Source organism: Microchirus variegatus (genome assembly GCF_963457635.1).
Source record: "Microchirus variegatus genome assembly, chromosome: 12".
NCBI lineage: Eukaryota > Metazoa > Chordata > Actinopteri > Pleuronectiformes > Soleidae > Microchirus > Microchirus variegatus.
In genome coordinates this window covers 23,619,705-23,634,201 of record NC_139813.1, presented here as the reverse complement: position 1 = coordinate 23,634,201, position 14,497 = coordinate 23,619,705, and the positions used below count along the sequence as shown (strand labels likewise).

General features: G+C 41.9%; 1 protein-coding gene across 1 annotated transcript in view; it reads left to right on the top strand.

Moving 5' to 3' along the window:
- Window positions 1-14,497, top strand: part of syne2a (spectrin repeat containing, nuclear envelope 2a) — a gene marked incomplete at its 5' end in the record, with an annotated part of 84,521 nt that overhangs the window by 2,072 nt on the left and 67,952 nt on the right. Inside the window, 27 exons of the mRNA XM_083898612.1 lie at window positions 47-108; window positions 1,647-1,742; window positions 1,826-1,903; window positions 1,991-2,083; window positions 2,162-2,376; window positions 2,452-2,651; window positions 2,752-2,852; window positions 5,087-5,176; window positions 5,337-5,450; window positions 5,539-5,676; window positions 5,844-6,011; window positions 6,125-6,237; window positions 6,322-6,490; window positions 6,692-6,788; window positions 8,543-8,727; window positions 8,826-8,978; window positions 9,261-9,398; window positions 9,492-9,566; window positions 9,905-10,072; window positions 10,333-10,491; window positions 11,040-11,198; window positions 11,414-11,548; window positions 11,693-11,842; window positions 11,921-12,087; window positions 12,424-12,634; window positions 13,608-13,729; window positions 14,356-14,485. Coding sequence (XP_083754738.1) covers window positions 47-108; window positions 1,647-1,742; window positions 1,826-1,903; window positions 1,991-2,083; window positions 2,162-2,376; window positions 2,452-2,651; window positions 2,752-2,852; window positions 5,087-5,176; window positions 5,337-5,450; window positions 5,539-5,676; window positions 5,844-6,011; window positions 6,125-6,237; window positions 6,322-6,490; window positions 6,692-6,788; window positions 8,543-8,727; window positions 8,826-8,978; window positions 9,261-9,398; window positions 9,492-9,566; window positions 9,905-10,072; window positions 10,333-10,491; window positions 11,040-11,198; window positions 11,414-11,548; window positions 11,693-11,842; window positions 11,921-12,087; window positions 12,424-12,634; window positions 13,608-13,729; window positions 14,356-14,485 — 3,686 coding nt within the window. The remainder of the gene's footprint in view (window positions 1-46; window positions 109-1,646; window positions 1,743-1,825; window positions 1,904-1,990; window positions 2,084-2,161; window positions 2,377-2,451; window positions 2,652-2,751; window positions 2,853-5,086; window positions 5,177-5,336; window positions 5,451-5,538; window positions 5,677-5,843; window positions 6,012-6,124; window positions 6,238-6,321; window positions 6,491-6,691; window positions 6,789-8,542; window positions 8,728-8,825; window positions 8,979-9,260; window positions 9,399-9,491; window positions 9,567-9,904; window positions 10,073-10,332; window positions 10,492-11,039; window positions 11,199-11,413; window positions 11,549-11,692; window positions 11,843-11,920; window positions 12,088-12,423; window positions 12,635-13,607; window positions 13,730-14,355; window positions 14,486-14,497) is intronic.

Below are 14,497 nucleotides of genomic sequence, written 5' to 3'. Positions count from 1 at the left end.
ACACCATCTCTTCTCTTAAATCCTTCTTTGTTGTTTCCCCAAACAGTGGAGCAGGAACAGATTCAGAAAAGAACTTTCACCAATTGGATTAATGCTCAACTCGCTAAGGTATGTTTGTTGTGATTTTAAGTGTCTTTTGTGTCATATGTTTTAAATATTTGCTGTTTTTTATTTGTAATGTATGCCTTGTTTTTTTCATGTTGGGTCAAAGACCAAAGTTTTACTGAAACCTAAACTAACCTAATCTTACTGAAGCTAGCCTAAACGAATCTAACACTACCAAAGATAGCCTAAACTAATCTACCCCAACCTAACTTCACCTAACCCAACCAGATCAGAGTAAAGCTAAGCTAAGTTAACCTAACCAAAGCTAGCCTAAGCTAACCATACCTTGCTCAACCTAACCTAACCTTACCTAACCAAAGCCTGCCTAAGCTAATCATACCTTGCTTAACTTAACTTGATCAAAGCTAGCCTAAGTTAACCATACTTTGCTAAACTTAACCTAACCTAACAGTAACTGACCAAAGCTAGACTAAGCTAACCGTAACTGACCAAGCTAGACTAAGCTAACCATACCTTGTTTACTTAACCTAACCAAAGCTAGCCTAAGCTAACCATACTTTGCTAAACTTAAGCTAACCTAACCGTACCTGACCAAAGCTAGCCTAAGCTAACCATACCTTGCTAAACTTAACCTAACCTAACCGTACCTGACCAAAGCTAGCCTAAGCTAGCCATACCCTGCTAAACTTAACCTAACTTAACCTTACCTAACCAAACCTTTCCTAAGCTAACAATACCTTGCCTAACTTAACCTGACCAAAGCTAGCCTAAGCTAACTATACCTTGCTTAACTTAAACTTACCTGACCAAAGCTAGCCTAAGCTAATCTAACTTAGCCTACCTGACATTGTATTTGTTGTCAAAAAAACTACCTTTAACATAAAAAGTTATTAAACGGATTAAATTCCTGCTAAAGAAAGTAGTTTTCTTTTTTAGCATTAGCTCATAGTGTGGTAATTTCCAGACTATGTGACTGAAAAAATGCTGACAAATATAAAATATACACGTCCCAGAACCTTGACAGCGCTGAAGGTGTCACAACGTCACGCCGTAAATGATCAGCGGCGAGCTGTCGGAGTGTAACTTGCTGACTCACTGGTCAGTGAATGTAGCTGTAAAGAGACTCTGAACCGCTTGTGACATTCGTCCAGAGTATAAATAGAGCTTCATCGGAGCGGCGCGCCGCGTAATCCGAAGCCTGCAGCCACCTCTTCATAACCTCGTGTCCATATGACTGTGCTGAAATGCCAAAATCACTCGTCCTCCGTGACTTTCCATCTGTTACACCAATCTGAGTTCTGTTAACAATCCCCAGCAGACAATGCCAGGGTTCACTGTTGTGACGGCTTAAAACAAAGACACGTTGCACTTTCTGGATGCAATTCAGACAGATTCTGTCTACGTTTTTGGCTCAAACTGGGACGTGTGGGTCTTATTTCCAATAAAACATGTTTTATTAGGTTCTTACTTCACTTTCCTGAAGTATAAAAGGACGTGGAATTCATCAACTCAGAGTCCATAAATATAGATGACGTAAAAATACAGTGTAAGAAAGTTAATCGGATTAAATTGTGTTGCAGAGATGTCCTCCCTCGTTTGTGTCCGACCTCTTTTCTGACCTCAGAGACGGATCACAGCTGCTCGACCTGCTGGAGGTGATGAGCGGTCAGTGTCTGGTGAGTGTGGGTGCTTCTTCACAACTGATTCGGGACAAAGGATAAATATTGTTATTGCAATAAATGCGATTTTGTCTCCGTAGAAAAGACAGAAAGGACATGGGGTTTTCCAGCAGAGGGCCAACATTGAGACGGCGCTCGATTTCCTCAAGAAGAAATCCGTAGGTTTCCACTCACTATAAATCGCAATAATCTGATCGTGAAGTCCATTTTATTAATAATATATGGGTTTTTTGTTGTTGTTGCAGATTAAATTGGTGAACATAAACATCCCAGATATCATAGATGGACGACCGTCCATCATCCTCGGCCTTGTCTGGACCATCATTCTCCACTGTCATGTGAGCACCAAAGCCTTAAAAATGTCTCTGAAATTTGAGTATATTGATTAAATTTTTTTAAAAATGGTGTTGTTTCAGATTGAAGAGCTGGCCAGCGCTCTGTCCTTCAGCTCTCGTCATTCCTCCCTCGACTCTCTGACCAGCCTGGACTCGTGGACTCCCGGCAGCCCCGTCCCCGCTAGTCCAGTCCCCGCTAGTCCAGTCCCCACAGGACGGACGTCCCCTCTCCACAGACGCTTCAGAGTGTCCGCCAAGAAGGCTCTGCTCATGTGGGTCAGGGACCAATGTCAAAAGTGAGTTCCGAAGCAAAACAAAATTTTTTTTTAAAAAACACAAGACATGACACGGCAACATCTTCTCGTGTCCAGGGTCGGCAGCTCAGTCAGCGTGAAGGACTTCAAGTCAAGCTGGAGCAGTGGAGAGGCCTTCTTGGTCATCCTGTGTTCCCTTAGACCACAGCTGGTTGACCTCTCTCTGGTCCAGTCCAGAAGCAACCAGGAGAACCTGGAGGAAGCTTTTCACTTGGCCGAGAGGGAGCTTCACATCCCACCACTGCTGGAACCTCAGGGTGAGACTGATGAGCATTCATACATTTCCTGTCATAGCCAAACGCATATTAATAAAACACAAAAAACAAGACTCAAATTTTTTTTTATTTTTTTCCGCAGATGTTGACGTTAAAGACCCCGATGAGAAGTCCATCATGACATATGTGGCTCAGTTTCTCCAGTACTCCAATGACATACCAGCACCTGACGACCACCTGCAGGTGAGAATTCATTGTTTAATGTGCGTTCAGAATCAGAACCACTTTAATAATCAGGGGGTAAACTCTATAAATGGCACAGGCAGCAAGAATTGTCAAGGATCTGGCTAATCTTAAAGACAATTCCCATACCGGGAGTCGAACCCGGGCCACCTGGGTGAAAACCAGGAATCCTAACCGCTAGACCATATGGGACTTTCGTACTCGTTTCCTGGTGTCGCATCGGCACTTTTGGGCGAGTGATCATGTTCCTGAAGTAATTCCAAACCCGAAATAATGATAAGAAATAAAACAATAATCCCGGGGGAAAGTTAGATAATGAACACATTGACTGCACAGCACACACAAAACAATCAGAGTTTGGGGTTCTTGCTCCAGGTTACATCAGTTCTTACCTTGCCCCAGGATTCAAACCATCACCAAGTTAATTCCCCTTCCACTTAATCTTAAAGATGATTCCCATACCGGGAGTTGAACCCAGGCCGCCTGGGTGAAAACCAGGAATCCTAACCGCTAGACCATATGGGACTTTCCTGCTTGTTTCCTGGTGTCCAATCGTCACTTTCGGGCACGTGATCATGTTTCTAACGTAATTCCAAACAAGAAACTCTTTAATAATCCCAGGGGAAAGTTAGATAATGAACATATTGACTGGACAGCACACAAAGGACAATCAGAGTTTGGGTTTCTTGCTTCTAGGCACTTCACTTCTTAAATTGCCCCAGGGCTCCAAGTTAATTTCCGTTCCACTTAATCTTATAGGCAATTCTCATACCAGGAGTTGAACCCAGGAATCCTAACCGCTAAACCATATGGGACTTTCATGATTATCTACTGGTGTTTGATCATCTTCATGATGTAAACAGTGTGTTCCAAATCAGAAATATTTTGATAATCCCAGGGTAAATTTAGATAATGAAAACATCAACTTTGCACTACACAATCAGAGTTTGGGGTTCTTGCTCATGGGCACTTCGGTACTGGATTCAAACCAGCACCATGTTAAATTCACTTCCACTTAAACTTAAGGACAATTTCCCATACCGGGAGTTGAACCCAGGCCGCCTGGGTGAAAACCAGGAATCCTCACCGCTAGACCATATGGGACTTTTTAGTGGTTTTGCTGGTGCCTGATCACGATTAAGTTTATGATGTAGACAGTGTGTTACAGTTACAAGTAATTCCCTGGGGAAAATTAGATAACAAACACAAAAACTGTACACAGGGAACTATCAGAGTTGGGGATCTTGCACAGATGCACGTCATCTATTAAATTGTCACAGGATTTAAACCAGCACCAAATTCGTTTCCCTTTAAGTTAACTTCTAATCTTAAAGACAAGTTGAACACAGGCCGCCTGGGTGAAAACCAGGAATCCTAACCGCTAGACCATATCGGACTTTCATTCTTAGTTACTGGTGTCTGATCATATATATGATGGGAACAGCGTGTTCCAAATCAGACATATTTTGATAATCTCAGGGGAAATTCAGATAATGAACACATCAACTAAGCACGGCACAATCAGAGTTTGCCGCTAGACCATATGGGACTTACATGCATGTTTGCTGGTTGGATCGGCACTTTCGGGCAAGTGATCATGTTTCTGACCTAAATCCAAACCAGAAATGCTTTAATAAACCCAGAGGAAAGTTAGATAATGAACACATTGACTGGACAGCACATATAGGACAATCAGAGTTGAGGCTTCTTGCTCCGAGGCTTAAACTACCCCAGGATTCAAACCAGCGCCATTCCCGTTCCACTTAATCTTAAAGACAATTCCCATACCGGGAGTTGAACCCAGGCCGCCTGGGTGAAAACCAGGAATCCTAACCGCTAGACCATATGGGACTTATACAGCTCCAACAATTCTGTTGTCCTACAAAGTTCTATATTAATCAGGTTGATGATGAAACCTCTCCTTCCTATTTGGATCCAGCCCTAACTGGACAGAGTTACACAAAGACACTGTGATAAATCTTGAACTCTCTAGATGGAGATAATCTCCATTTCATTTTCACTAAACTGCATTCCGTTTTACAGTGTGTGTGTGTGTGTGTGTGTGTGTGTTTGTGGGATCTCGTCTCTGTCTCGTGTTACTGTCTCACATGTCTGTTTTACGACTCTTTGGGCCACTTCTGCAGGTATTCCCACAGTCTTTTTTGCTTGAAACTGATGGGTCTTTAACTGCTTCCTTTAATTTCTTACTCCCTCTGGTGATGGTGGTGGTGTAGCTGTTTCCTCTGGATCAGCCGTTCTGCTTCTCACCTGTGAATTTACCCGCTCACTTCACTCCAGCAATGGCTGTCTCGTCGTTACGCCAGGTAGCAACACACTAAATAAATAAAACGCCCATTTTTGAATAGTATTTGTCCAATTTTTGTCCAACAAAGCAGTTCACAAGTGATTTATACTTGCAGATTACTACACTCTCACTCTTGCATCAAAAAGCAGCCGTTGACAGTTTTGATTGAAATATCTCAGGTCCCTTTGAGTGAGCGAGCGCACGAGGTGACTTCCTGGCTGCACCAGTCCTTTCAGGAGCTGTCAGAGTCCTGGACGAGCACAGAGAACTCGGGCTACGCGGAAAAATATCACGTAAGGCCAAGCGCACAAGCAGAAACAAGTAAGTAAGTAAAGTATGGCTTCGTGTTGCTGTTAAGACTTGTGAACTTTGGCTCACCAGGTGTTCCAGAACCTTGCTGGCTCCTTCTCCGAGCAAAGGCGACACGTCATGAGCCTCCTCTCCAACGTAAGCCGTCACCCAGAGCTGAGTCGAGAGCTGCGTGACCTCAGAGCAGCGTGGGATCGTATGGAGGACGAGGTGAGGAACCACACGGAGGACCCTTTATTTATGAATCTGCTGCATAAGCTCCATTCACTTCTGGTGTTTGTATCCTGAAGTTCTACCTCATACCACTTTGAATGAATGATGGCACTCATGTTACATGAACGTGTGCTCATATTATGAGTATGTCTGTTATTCTTCAGTTGCAGAGATGTAAAGCAGAGCTGGACCTGAGTCTTCCTCACCCTCTGGACTCGGTGGTGTCGTGGCTGCAGCGTGCAGAGGCAACGCTGACAGGAGGAGGAGGAGGGACGGCCAGAGATCACGCAGACGTCGCTAAAGAAGCCAGAGCACAACAGGAAACCCTGAAGGTTATTATTATTATTATAATAAAACTGCTGAACACATTTGAACATGCATGTTGTGTCACAGAACACACACTTTTATTGTCTAGTTCATGTGGTTGTAATGCTGTTTTTTTTAGACTTTAATTAACGAGATGAGCCATTATGTCAAAACCCTTGACAACTACAACAACACGGACGACTCGGGGAACGTGGAGGTGCCAGTTGAGAAGTTTGACGAGATAAAAAGACGGTACGTGTTCAATAAAAATAATCCACAGTACCAGTAATCAAACTTAATACCGAGTTAATGCTTTTGTATAACATTTGAAAACAGTGTTACCCACATCAGAGTCACCACCAGATATCATGGGATCAAGCTGGAATACCAGGAATACCGTCACACTGTCCTGAACCTCCTGGATCGCATAAACACTAAGATTCAGACGTGGAAATGTCCTTACAGAACAGAGGAGGACGTGCATTTGCATCTGCGAGACTGGCATGTGAGTGTGTATATTCAAAAAAGTTAAAATAATATAATATTTACACCAGTTAAAAACAATAAAGTTGCTGAGAAGCATATCAACAAAACTCTTTTATAGCTAATTCCCCATAGACTGAGGAGACTTGTTGACCATCCTGCTTTATCTTCTAAATTATGCATCCAATAAAAATCTGCATAAGTTTATTTTTGTGTTGTCCAGGAAACAGTGGAGCACCAAGGCCTGATTCTGATTCTGATGGACTCCCTCCAGAACCTGAAGGAGAAGGCTAATGCTTACACCAGCAAGGCAGCGCTAGGTATGAGCTAATGCTACGTTCACATTGTAAGAACTAGTACCAGATCAGAGAAGGAAATTAATGTTTGAAATTCGTTTTTATCACTTTCATCTTGGCCTGTTTCTACTTATTTTTTTGTTTAAGTTAAGGTATTTTATATATAAACTGCTCCATGTTTTGTGATCAGGCTGGCTCGTTAGCGTAGCTCTTAGCTTGCTGCCCTGGCAAACAACAAACGACAAGCTGGCCATTTTCAATTTTCAAAGTTACTTATCTATTTTACAGGTCTTGCCAACATAAAGGCATATTTTTGTATATTATTTTGTATATAGGGCATTTTGCACCAAACTAACTCATTTATGTCCCTGGTACCAATAACAAGGGAAGATAGCGCAATGGCAAAACTAGCAACAAGTTGGCCCAGCGCAAAAGTAAACAGAGATTATTATTTTATTTTATCAAAAAATTGCGAGATGAAGTTTCGAAGAAGCTACTTCATGCTTCAAATTACAGTAGTGTGGGTCTTAAAACCCTAAACTTTGTATTTGAATTAGTGTTGTCTGATCCTGTGAATCTATTCCAGTGCTTTTGTTGTTTTTTCGACCAATCAGCTGCTCGGTCACAGAGAAACCACATGGCTACTGAATATGCAGCAGCTGCTGGAGGCTCCTCACTGTCCTCGCTGTTACTGTGATGGGAGAAGTTGTGTGTTCACCTTTGAATGAAGATAAACAATGAAAAACGCACTCCAGAAGAACTGAATTGTGGCTGTTACAGCGCAAATCTTTAACTATGCTTCTTAACGAAGACAGAGGCTTCTGGTTGTACGCCTATCTCACTTCTGCTATGCTAGCGGACTTTAGCGTTAGCATTTAAGCTAGCGAACTTTATGCTAACACGGTAGACCGAAAGAGAGCAGGACATGAGACTAACTGGACGGAATAACTTCAGCGATGTAAATAAAGAACCTCTTTTTAACCTTCTATTTTCTTATGGGGTGAGTTTTCATTCACTTCTTTAATCTAAGTTATGTTAGTGTCCATTCCAAGTCACATACAGGGATTAAGAAAAATGTTTGTTCATGCTAGCTAGATGCTGTATTTTAATAATCCACTGTGCGTTTCAGAATGTTATGTGGCTACATTGCTTTAGCTAGCTCAGTATTGTTGTTTTAAAATGCAGATGTTACTACATCAAAACTTGTGTTCGATCATATGATCATATTATAAAATGTAATAATATAATAATAATAATAAGCGGCTATTAATATGAATAACAAACCAACCTGAGGTGCTTGAATAATGTGTGAATGACACAGCTTTGTGTATGAAGTATTGACTTAAATGTATTTTAGCCACTTAAATGTGTTTTCTTGTATTTGATATTAGAAATATGTATCTATTGTTGATCCTTCTAACTCTTAACTATATAACCTTTCTTGTTTTTAATTTTATTTTTCTCTGTGAACCCCCTGGGACCTCCACATAGAACCCTTGGGATCATGCGAGGGGGTTATAGTTGTGTGTTGTTGCCGTTGGTGGCAGATTACGTACAAGTACATTGATGGAAACCTTAGAAATCACACTTTCAAAATCTGTAAAGAACGCAAAATGTCAATCAATCTACTTGAACCTGGTTTTTCCATGGCTGGTCACCTATTTGCATTTCCACCACAAGGATGAAGAAATAATCAAGTATTGAAGAGTCACACGGAGGAGTTGTGGATAGCACTGTTTCCTCACAGCAAGTGACTTTATCTTTTCTTCACTCTCCAGGTGAAGATTCCGAGCTTGTCCAGCGTCAGATGAAAGAGGCTGAAATTGACGCCGAGTTGGTCACAGAAGCTGCGGCAACAGTGAGAGGGAGGATGGAGAGAGTAGCATCTGCGTGGGACACTTACAACAAGTGTCTCCCTTCACTGCAGACATGGCTCACACAGTCAGAAACTCAGTCTCCACAGGTATAGTCTTCTGTATGACTCCTTGTTACCGTATGTCCACTGTATTTCCAGAGAAGCTGTGAAACCTCTAATTTCATCTTTTGTTTGGGCTTCTGCAGGACATGAGTGAGTGGACGTCCTGTCACGCTAAGCTAAATGAGGCAGGGAACTTCCTTATTGAAGCGACGGAAACTTCAACCAGCCGCAGTTTGGGCGGTCAACTCGGCAAGATCAACAAGTGCTGGGCTCGATGTGTGAAGAGGACAAAGTTTGTAAGTCCATATCATAACAAACACTTTTACTTTTAAATTCTTTGACATCATCCTGGAGATAATTATTTATTGAATTTAATCTCAAACTTGGGCTGTGCAAAATATCAAAAATACACCATAAAACCCATCAGGAAGACATTAACACTGTCTATTTAAGCACAGCCCCATCTCAAACTGTGTTAACACCAGTTTAAGTAGAGCATTCGTTTAGTGTCAGGCTGTTTGTGACGGAGCAAAATGTGATACGAAAGGTCACTAAACTTAGCATTTTGTTTTTTTTAGGACGTCACATCAGAGCCCAGTGTTAATCCACCAGGTCTTCAAATGGTGCATTCACTGACGCAGGAGGTCAGCTGGTTACTGAGGCAACCGCTGGACGTGGGTTCTGTTCCTCTGAAAGCGACAAGACACAAACTACAGGTGGGCAAAACTTACACGATAATAAATAATGTGATAAAAGTGTAGATGATGAGATACTCTTGTTTTACTTCATCTTGCGTTTGTTTTTATCAGCTACTGAGTAAAAAGTTGGCAGAGGTGGACGCGACGGTGCTCAGTTCATCCCCGGACATAGAGACTCTCCCAAAGGTACTGTCCTGCTCATTTTTGTTTCTAAGCCCATTTGGAAGACATCCTGTAAATCCACTGTCGTCTAGATGTTCAAATACTGGAACAAATATATATATATAATATTTGTTTATTATTCAATCCACCCAGTATATTTATATAACACATTTCCATACAAAGCAATGCAAATACAGTGAAGGTGCTTCACAGGATAAAAAACAAAACAACTCACCCCACCCTCTATTTTGCAAATGTTGCGTGCAAGAAAAAGAGGAGACAAACTAAAATTCTAATGCATGACCAAAATAAATACATAAATAATGTAATATAATATATATGTTTTACATGTATATTAACAGGTGCTGGCAGAGGCAGAGAGGAGCTGCTGGGAGCTGCAGCGAGCTGCGTCCATGCTCGAGGGTCGCCTCGCCGAGCTGGATCACTGGAGCTCAGACGCTCTGGACTGTTACCAGCTGCTGCAGGAGAAAGAGCAGAGAAGACGTGCTGCACTGGACTCCACAGCCAAAGTTAGTCACCTCCCCTCTAAATTTAGACTATTTAAAATGTCATTGAGATTAAAAAATTAAGAAAAGTCTGTGCAAGGAAAGACAAGAAAACTATTAATTTCCAGATGTTTATGTGTCAAGATACTAGCCGGTGTTATATGTGCTTACTAAAACAAATATTGGATTTGAGCGACTTAAAGGCAGGTTTTACAACTTTTAGGGACACATTTCTCTCCTTAAACTCGTGCAAAAGCTAATATAGGTTGTGTCATCCTTCTTAGGCACTGCTCTCTCGAGGTTTGCAGCTGGAGAACCAGGTTGTGACTGAGGGACGGGATCTACTGGACGTTATTGACCGAGTACAGAAAACCTCTCCTTTGCAGCACCTCAGTGCCTCTGGGCTCCAGGACAGAGTCTCAGAGGCCATCTCCAACTGCCAGGTGAGTTAAATGTATCTAAAGTAGTTACTGTAGTGATCCTAAAATGTTACTTACATACAAATGACTTGTGTTATCTTTCATTTTATCAGGAGATTCTTGGATTGTTTACTTCCCTTGGGTTTAAGGAGTCAGTCCGTCAGACTCAAAGAAAACGAGAGACCGGGGTTTTTGTTGTGGCCAGAACCAAACATGGAAGCTGGAATGAGAATATAAAGGTGCAAAACCAGAACCCAAGTCAGCTGTCACCTGTGTGTTCATCTCATATGGCTCAACAAAGTATAAGACGTCCAGTGAACAGGAACGCACAAGATGAAACAACCATTGTTGTTCCTGCTGTTGAAATCCAAATGCTGCCTCAGCCTTTCCGGGAACCCGTGCATCATTTTGACTTTTCTGAATCCAAAACAATGATGCAGCTTCACAATCAGCCTTTGACCCAAACTGCTGCTGCTGCTGCTGGTGGACTAACATTTCAAAAAAACCAGAGTCTCCAGTATGAGAGTCAAAAATCAAAATCCTTCAATAGAGGCTCTCAGTCTGCCACTCAGCCACCGGTGATGGTCCACAGTGAGGTTCATCTAAAGGCTCAGTCGATGGCGAGGAGCCGAATGGAGAGGGCCAGAGTTCGTCTGCAGGAGCACATCCAACAGTCCATCAAGTTATTCAGCAGCAAGGAGATTTCAGAGTCACAAGCCAAGAGGAAAAAGGTAAATAAAGATAAAATGCTGCGTTCCATTTTCATTGGAAGTCAGGGTCATCTTCAGGAAAAAAACATGGATGTAAACGTATCCTGGCCTAGTTCTTGTTAGCAACACCAGTGGTTGCACCGACTTTCTGAGAATGCCCCAACAGTAGCTTTGTGTTGCTGCTGGGCCTATTTTGTTTGTGCATGTTTGTCTAGCTCTGTGTCTTTCTGTTGCAGTCGGCTTTAAAGATTCTGCAGCCCGTCGTCCTGGAGGAGTTCCTGGATGCAGCGAAAGGTTTTGGCGCCTTCTGCTCTGAGCTGCAGCTCCGGGACGTGATGCTCCAGTCTGAAACCGTCAGAAAGCAGTGGGAGGTAGGACAGAGAGGCTATTTTTAAGCAACAGTTGTATTTTTTGTATTTTCCCAGACATTTAAACCATGATAAATAACATTTCTCTCACAACATTTTCTTAAAACTGTCTCCAAAGCATGTTCCAACTCTCTGTGTCCTCCTCAGGACGTACGCAGAGAAATGGCTGCCTTTGTTTCTATCTTATGGTCTCAAATCAGAGAGGGAGAGCAGTCCTTTTCTCTACTAACGTGTACTAACGCTCTCCACGACACTACTGACCACACTGACCATGACTGTTTCCAGCAGCAGCAGCAGGTACTCACATAACCCTATAACATGTCCAGTGAACTGTGTGGTGGTGAATTGACTCTCGGATGTTTTCGTTGCCCTCAGGCCGTCGTGGACGGAGATGCTTCTGCAGGAGAACAGGTGGAAGCTCTAGGAGCGCTGCATGAAACAGTGACACAGAGTAGATCATCGCGTGTGGCAGCAAATCAGCAGATGGAGACACACGGAGGACAAGAAAGACGTCCCACTGACACAGATCTCTCAGGCTACAAGTAAGGAAAATGAAGAAAATAATAAAATCAGCACCATTTATTTGCAAAGCCACTGCATGTCACAACTTCAGCATTAAAGGGTTGGGTTTAGATTCATGTTTGTGAACGAATCACAGCATGGACACGAATATATAAAAAAATCACATCTTGAAATTAACGTTCGAGTTTCAAAATAAAAGCTCAAATGAACTGCCTTATGTTATTTAAGCACACAGCTTATTCCATAACAATAATCACTCTGTAATCCTTCTATTAATCTTAATCAGATGAGTGCACTGGTCCTAACTGGCTGACCTTGACCCCCCCCCCTCGATGAATGTCTTATCTTATCAGCAGGGAACAGCAACCACCTGTGGTCGCCTCAGTGCCACACGGTGGTGAAACTCTGCCACTGCGGACTCCGTACGTCCTGATGGAAACAGAAGAACACGCAGACGCCGGGTCAGTGCACGACCAAAAGCCCTCGCTTCAATTCAAAGAGCAGGTGCTGAAAGTTCATCTACGTCACAGGACAGAGAGGAACGAACAAGTCCAACGTCAAGTACAGGTATGACGTTGATGTATGATGTTGCAGTGATACTTATTTTCACTGTTTTAAAAGGTTTGAACATCTTATTTTCTTGACTTTAAAACCATGAAATGTGAAGTAGCACCCTCTAAGGGTGAGACTGTACATTGCAACAAATGCAGGACTTCCCCACTCACCTCCCCCTTTCCCAAGATTGTCAAGGAACTTCAGAAGCTTTCTCAGACTAGAAAGGATGTTGTTTATCTTTTTTTATCTTAGTTTGTGTAAGTAAACTTATTGCTTCTGCAAGATAGCGGCCTCCTTAAAGCAATGTCCTTGTCCTAAAGTATATAAAAAGGCTTATTATATGGGGTATATATAAATAAACCCTCTGAAATGTTACACAGTTATGTGCGACTCTTAACTGATACTGTTTTATATACTTTATTTTGTTCTTTTTGATTTTCTCTATATATATTTGTACAGTTTGAAACTTCTAGTGTCCATAATTTACTGTAGATTATAATTTGCAACAGTCAGGCTGTTTTTCTATGTCATTACTTTTGCTTTTTTGTTCAAAGGACAGAGAAAGGTGCAGTATTTTTCATTTTATGTTCATTTGTGCATATAAGGGATGATTTTGCAGCTTTACCCTTTTCTTTTATGTATACCCTGCGAGCCACATCCCCTTTTCTGTTTTTATTCAGTTTTTCATGTTTTCATCACCTGAAAAATGTGCTTCTGCAGCTTGGAATGTGTTTTTCTTTGTGCTTCCATGCCAGCAAACCACACACTATGATGTGACTTTTCTTATCAAGCAAATATATGTGAATATGTTGCTGCTGCACACATGGATTTGAATACAGTGAAAACATTTGAAGTGGCCTCTCCTCCTCCTGTGACACAGCACCGGCTGTAAAGCACTAATCCTCTGTAATTGGATGAACTCGCTGCACCATCTTTCTCTCTGTTCCTAACGTCACCGTGTGACTCTCACGTCTCCCGCACTCAGACGGTCGTCAGCGGCGACGCCGTGGAGACCGAGCAGGCGCCAGAGTGGACCATCGCCCCGGAGACGGAGACGGTCGTCGCACAACAGGAAGAGAATCCGCCTGAACAGGAAGTGCTGGAAAGGTACGAGGGTTTGTAAATCAGTTAGACTTTACAGCATGTTTTTGAGGGAGAGGCAGCATGAGGGATAAAGTTCTGACAAAACTAATTATAGGATATGATAATATTATAATAATAATAATAATAATAATAATAACAATTAAGGAAATGTTTATCACTGACTCAGATTCTTAACTAAACTGTTGATAAATATGCAGAATCCATTAACCAAACTAAGTAAGTTTTTAAAGCAGTATTTCCATTTCTGCAAAAATGTTACTGTGTGTTATCAGACCTGTTTTATCGTATTTAATAGACAGAATTACCCTATTGTCTGTTTTAAGATAAGTTTAGGGCCAGAAGATATTTTGGTTTCGAGCTTTTTTGTCAAGTTTTAAAGGACATGAGGAATTTTCATCTGTGTTGTCTCCAAAATGTTGTCAGAAATAACTTTATCCTTTAGATGCTGGAGCTTTTTATTTATTTTTTTGTCTGTATGGAAGTCTCCATCCTAGTTTTCGTTGTACTCTCTTAAAAATATGCTGCTGTATTAAATACATGTTAAAATAATCATATTGCATGTTCTTTGCCAGCAGAGGCTGTTGACTAATAGCTAGTATTGCTAAAGTAAAGTTGTTTGTTTTTAATAGGATGACGTATGTGGAGACGACAGCTGACCCGATGGAGTCTGCGGATCATCAGACATCACTGGTGTCGCAAAAACTGGACAAACTCATCACCTTCAGATTTGCTGACCAGACTCTGGAGTCCGACTTAAAGGTACATGTTTGC